Here is a 6,251-nt window from a genome sequence, read left to right as displayed (position 1 = left end):
GGGGAGGGAGAAGTGAATCAGAAATAAAAAGTTGATAGGCAGGAGAGAGAGAGAGAGAGAGAGAGAGAGAGAGAGAGAGAGAGAGAACTTTAGGAAACAAATTAATGTCCAATGAATTTAAACATTAATTCTCCAGGGTTTGGGAGAGGAGGGTCTGTCTCTTTGCTGAGTGTACCCCTGATGTGAGTGCTGTGCTGTTTTCCATGGCCTCAGAGGCTGCCCTGCTGCTTCTGAGCTTCCTGCCCCCACGCATTGGGTAGAGAGAATGAAGGGGGTCAGTTCACATAAGCTATGAGTGAAGCCCAATTCAGAGCCTGAGCTGTTGGGGAAACTGGGACATGCAGGGGAGGTTTGGGTCTAGGTTGGAGGAAAAGATCAGAGCCAGATTTTAGCAGCTGGGGATTGCTCAAGGGACTCAGCATGAGGGAAGAGGGAAAGAATTGGCCTCTGCTTGAGACATCTCAGTCCCTGGCCGTGCACTCTCTATAGTGCATTCTAGAAGCAGGAAGATTAGGAGGATGAGGACCAGAGTCTGAGCTGCTAGATCCATTTGGCTGTGAAGCAGACAAGACCTCCCCACCACATTCTCCTCAGTAATGAGGGAATCAGGCATTTCTTAGCTTTGCCTACCTGTGACCCCTGCCTCTGCCTTGGACAAAGGAGCAGCCCCCATGGTTCTTTCTTTAGTTTCATAGACCTGGACTTGTGGCCTCAAGCCTTCAACACCTGTTGCTTCTTCTTCCAGTTCTATCATGCCTGTGACCAGCCAGGCATTGTGGTTTTCTGCATCATGGACTATGATGTGCTGCAGTTCTGTGATTTCCTGGGCTCCTTAATGTCCGTGTGGGTCACTGTCATTGCCATGGCTCGTTTACAGCCTGTGGTCAAGCAGGTCAGTCTAGACTGGGCCCTGGGAGACAGCCCTACCCAAGAAATTCACTGAGGCCTTCGGCTTTTCCAAGGGCCTCCATCTTTCTTGGCCCAGCCCCTGGAGTCTTCTCTCTGTAGGTGCTGTATTTGCTGGGGGCTATGCTGCTGTCCATGGCTCTGCAACTTGACCGGCATGGACTCTGGAACCTACTTGGACCCAGTCTCTTCGCTTTGGGAATCTTGGCCACAGCCTGGGTAAGGATGGGGATGCCTGTGGAGGGGGGAAAGGGAGCTTGACGTGGATACTGGGCCCTGGCCATCATTCCCAGTTTAGTAGCCTTGCACTGTGTTGTCGTCACCTGCTGTTCACAGTGGCCACTCCAGTCCTGGAGGGTGCTTTTTAGGTCATACCCAGGGGTCAGGGGAAGTCTGAATAACCAGCTCTAGCTTGAATTCCAGGGCCTCATGTTCCTGAACCCCACTTCTCTGCCTCCCTCAGACAGTACGCAGCGTCCGCCGTAGGCACTGTTACCCACCCACGTGGCGCCGCTGGCTCTTCTACCTGTGCCCGGGCAGCCTTATTGCAGGAAGTGCCGTCCTACTCTATGCTTTTGTGGAGACCCGGGACAACTACTTCTACATTCATAGCATTTGGCATATGCTCATCGCTGGCAGTGTGGGCTTCTTGTTGCCTCCTCGTGCCAAGACTGACCACCGGGTCCCATCTGGAGCCCGGGCCCGGGGCTGTGGTTACCAGTTGTGCATCAATGAGCAGGAGGAGCTGGGCCTTGTGGGCCCTGGAGGGGCCACTGTCAGCAGTATCTGTGCCAGCTGAGAGGGGCTTTGGGCCAGGCCCCTGGGGGATAGGAACCCTTCCTAGGGTTCCTCTAGGGGTATGGAGCCCTCCTAGGAACAAGAGACAAGTTGTTTTCTTCAACATGTGGAGTCTTTCTCAAGGATGAACTCTTTCAGGGACTAGGAGGCCTTCCCAGTATGTGGAGAATTTCTTGAGGGCTTGGAGTCCTCCTGTGTTCATGGAGTCCTTAAGGATGAGCTATGCAGACCACAGAGCCCCCACAGGACCAAGGAGTCCTCAGGGGGATCACCCTCCTACAGACACGAGTTACTTCCCAGGGAGACAAAATTTCATCAGGATATGTCATCAGTCTAGAGGAAAAGGAGTCCATCTTGGAGAAACTGAGTCACCGTTTTTTCCCAGAGGCTTAGAACTCTGGCCTCAGCCTTCCTTCTCAGAGCATCTGAGCTGTGCTGTGCTGGGCAGGGGGTTGCAAGACAGATGGAGCTGGGACAGGGTGGGCAGCTGGTATCCTGATTTGATACAGGTGGAATCTGAATGAAGTGTGTGCTGGTTCTGTGCTGCCTTTTTTCCCCACGGGGTCAGAGTGAGGAACTAGAGGGAAAGAGAGACCCTGAGGAAAGAACAGGAGAGGTGGGCCTAGCCTGAAGAAGATGCTGGGAACTGCTGTCTGAGGCTTCTGCCCCCTGTGTACACTCCTGCATCCCTCTCATCTGGTCCTTGGGTTTAATCCCAAATATTTCCTGGTGCCTATTTCCCAATTACTATGGAACCTCATCTGCAATAGCTAAGAGGGATATATGTATGTGTGTGCATACGTGTGTATAAGTGTATATGTGTGTATGTATATGTGCGCATGTGTGCTTGGTGTGTGTATACTGGGATGAATTTGCTCTCTTCCATGATGCTTATATCCATGAGAAGGAGGCCGAGGTGCCAGGAAATTGGAGTAACAGGTACTAACTTTGAATGTATAAGAAATCACAAGAATGGAACTTCTATTTTGAGCCTATATATTTTTTCTTGCATGCCAGAAATAATCAAATAACGTTTTTCACTTGGGAATTCTTTCTTTCTCTTCTTTTCTTTGAGACAGAGTCTCACTATGTAAGTAGTTTGACCTGGCCTGGAGCTCACTGTGTCGCCCAGACTGGCCTGGAACTCATGATCCTCTCGCCTTAGCTGCCTACTTTCTAGAATTACTGATATTTGCCACCATGCCTGGCAGTTGGATTTCTTCTTTCTCCATGGAGTCATAGCTGAGTTTTGAGAGTCTCATATCATGCGAAGATACTGGGATCACATTGTCTCTGGTCATCAGTGCCAGACTTCATCCATCTTGAGATTTCCATCATCTCATCTAGTTCTCAGTCAGTGGTCAGAGAGGTTAGTTACATGTTGAAAGGGTTCTTTTTAAATTTTTACTTACTTTTATATGTATGAGTGTTTTTCCTGCATATATGTAAGTGCATCCAGAAGAGGTGTATGCAGGCCAGAAGAGGGTGTCAGATTCCCTAGAACTGGAGTTATGAATGATTGTTAGCAGCCATGTGGTGAAGGGAACTGAACCTGGGTCCTCTATAAGAACAGTCAGTGCTCTTAACCTCTGAGCCATCTTTCCAGCCCAAATTACTGGGAGTTTTTTGTTTTGTTTTGAGATGATCTCCCTGTAGCCTCAGCTGACCTGGAACTCACTATGTAGACCAGGCTGACCTTGATCTCACAGAGATCCACTTGCCTCTGCCCCCTGAATGCTGGGATTAAAGACGTGTGCCACCACACCTGTCTCTTACTTACATTTTCTTCCACATCTTTTTGCCTCAAGTCCTTTCTCTTTTCTTCAGAGCTAGGCCTTTGAATACCAAAAGCCAGGGAGTTATCACTTTATTCTGTACTTTTTGACCTCTTCCTTGGGGTACTGAGTAGACAATGAAGTGACCAACTGAGTGGCAGGGAGAAGTGATGGTGTGTAGCTGGGGGTTTGCTCCTCTATCTGAAATGCTAGTCCTTCAGTGCAAGATGGCTAGAATTGGGTCGTGAGGAGCTTAACTCAAATAGCTGGGATTCAGGACTGAGTCAGCAGAGTACAGAAGGCACCAAAGAGGGAACAGAGTACTGTGGGAGTGTCTGGGTGGTTTTTGGAGAAGATGGCCTTGAGGGAGGATTAAATGAGTTCCATAATGCTGAGAAGTTGGGAGAGTTCTTTGTGGTCATAAGCACTCTGTGGTTGTAAGTGCTCACCTTGTATTTCCCATTCAGTAAAGTACTTAGGGCACTTAGCATAGTGTCTAATCTGTTGCATGACATTGTCCAATATATGCTAGACAGAAGCTATGGAGTGTTTGGACAGGGCTGTAGTGATGGGGAGACGTAGAGGCAGAAGACTGTTATTGACTCTGGGCTGTGAAGTACAGTGGGACTAAGAGAGAGAGAGAGAGAGAGAGAGAGAGAGAGAGAGAGAGAGAGAGAGAGAGACAGAAAAGCGGAGCGAAGGGAGATGTGAGAGCGTGGGAGAGAGTGGGAGAGATGGGGAGAGAAGTGTGAGTGACACTGGGGTTGGAAGGGTAGTGTGAGAGAGAGAGAGAGAGAGAGAGAGAGAGAGAGAGAGAGAGAGAGAGAGAGAGAAACTCCAGTGCACATGTGCTGGAGTTGAGGCAAGCAGCCAATAATGTTTAGACAGATAGGTGGTATATGGTCTTTTGGGAAATGAGGAGCTGTTGAAGGCATTTAAGCAGGAGAGTAACATGAATGGATGGTACGTTGATGGCTCTTGTGAAGGATGGGTTTGAGGGGAACTTGGGGGACGAGTGCAGTGACCAAGCTGCCACACTATTTGAGAGATGGTGAAGCCATCTTTATGTGGCACCAGTGGAAGGAGGGGGTCAGTTTAAGAGCTCTTAGGAGGAGGTAGACTGAGCATTTAGTGACTGTGTAGAGTAATGAGATAGGAGAGAAACTCTAAGATGACCACTATCTTACCTGGAATGATGGTGCCATTCCTGTGTCACTTGAGATGCTGGCACACTTGTGATTGTGGATGATAAATTCAGTTTGGGATATCTTGACTTTGAGGTGCTTGTGCAAGTTCTGCAGCAATAAGACAGAACTGGACATAGGAACTGAACCAGGCCTCTAACCCTTGGATGTCTGCTGACTTGAGTCATTGATAGAATTCAAAATTCTACAAGCCCCATCTGCCTTGGATACGGGGCTGTGGCCAGTCAGTGCTACTGCTCCCTTGCACACAGAGCCACACCGTTCACCTGGAACATACCTAGCCATACAGGGCTCAGTGTTGCCAGGTGGTGACTTTGTCAGAACTTGCATGTGACAGTTCAGCTCCACAATCCTGTGAGGAAAGCCCCGTGGGGCCACAGGGATGATGAGTCAGTGCTGGCAGCTTCCTACCCGGAAGGAGCTCTCTTGGTGGTGAAATGTCATGAGTGTAATTCAGGATAGGATAGATCCCAAGTGAAAGGTTCTTAACAAAGTGCTATAGGACATGAAGAGGACAATTTCAAAGTGCATCAAGAAAGAATGCATGAAGAGCTGGCTTTGAAAACTTGCCCTTGGTATGATCCAAGAAGAGCAAAGACCTGGGGATGTGGGCGGTACAGAGCTGGCCCATGTGAAAGGGGAGGGAGGAGTCATGCTGAGGAAGTGGGAGGGTGCACTCCTAAGAGCCTTGAGGACTCAGCTGAAGAATTTTGGACTTAATGCTGGGGTGTTGGGGAGCCATGAAAAGCCCTTGATCAGAAGACTGATGAAATATTTGGGGTTTGACCAAAGTGGGAGAACCTCTGTGAGTGATGGAAGTTGTATACTGTAAGATGAGACTTACACAGTCATGGGAGCAGTTGGAGAAGCTGATACAAGCTGGGACCTAAGTGCCTGAAGCCGCTACAGATGGAGGGATTGGCAGTCAGTAAAGAAAATGGTGTGAGGGAGGGAGAGTCAGGGCAAGCTAGAGCTTAGAAGACAGACTAGAACTGTGTCCAGCACCTGGCTGCCTTCAAGCTCAATGATACCCATGGCCTGCAGGAGCAGCAGGCATCTTTTGTCACTGAGCTACAATTGCTCAGCTTGAGAACAGCTGAGGGAGGGGACCCTGCTAGACCTGGACTGGCCACACTAAAGGGGCACCAGCATGAGTGCTCCTGCAGGGCTGGAGTTCACTTTTGTGTTCAGGCTTGTGTGAATGTCTCTTATGGGCAACTCTAATCAAACCCATATGAGAAAGAAATTCTGGGAAGCATACTTCCAGCCTAGGTTGGCTGTCCCAGTAAAAAGATGCTGTAAGTGAACTAACCAGAACTTTCTTGGGCTGGTGAACCCATTATGGGCCTGTGAAGGAGAGGTGGTCAGGCAGAGGCAGCAAACCCTCTAGTTCCTTTTGGGTTGACTGTACAAGGTGTGTGTGTGTGATCCTTAGGTCTTCCGAAATCTCTGAATCCTCTCCTTCCAGGCACGTACCAGGCTTGTTTCTCCTTCGTGTCAGGTATGGCTGTGTGTTGGCCCGTGAAACACAAGTGGAAGCGCCTGTGTCACTTCTGAGTGACATCTG

At 49.3% G+C, this 6,251-nt stretch overlaps 1 protein-coding gene across 13 annotated transcripts in view; it reads left to right on the top strand.

Annotated features, from left to right (window-relative positions):
- Positions 1-2,748, top strand: part of Tmem8b (transmembrane protein 8B) — a 27,836-nt gene extending 25,088 nt beyond the window's left edge. For 9 of the 13 annotated variants that reach the window (XM_029567980.1, XM_029567982.1, XM_029567976.1 and 6 more), the window contains 3 exons: positions 746-892; positions 1,009-1,125; positions 1,374-2,748. In XM_029567980.1, the coding sequence (XP_029423840.1) occupies positions 746-892; positions 1,009-1,125; positions 1,374-1,832 (723 nt within the window). In that variant the 3' untranslated portion in view covers positions 1,833-2,748. Of the gene's footprint in view, positions 1-745; positions 893-1,008; positions 1,126-1,329 lie in introns of all 13 variants that reach the window. The other 4 variants (XM_017800442.2, XM_029567977.1, XM_029567983.1 and 1 more) reach the window with 2 other exon arrangements.
- The last annotated feature ends 3,503 nt before the right edge of the window (positions 2,749-6,251 follow it).

This window comes from Nannospalax galili, unplaced genomic scaffold (genome assembly GCF_000622305.1).
Source record: "Nannospalax galili isolate Female #2095 unplaced genomic scaffold, S.galili_v1.0 scaffold341, whole genome shotgun sequence".
NCBI lineage: Eukaryota > Metazoa > Chordata > Mammalia > Rodentia > Spalacidae > Nannospalax > Nannospalax galili.
The sequence above is the reverse complement of the archived record's forward strand: the minus strand, read 5'-3'. Positions and strand labels throughout refer to the sequence as shown.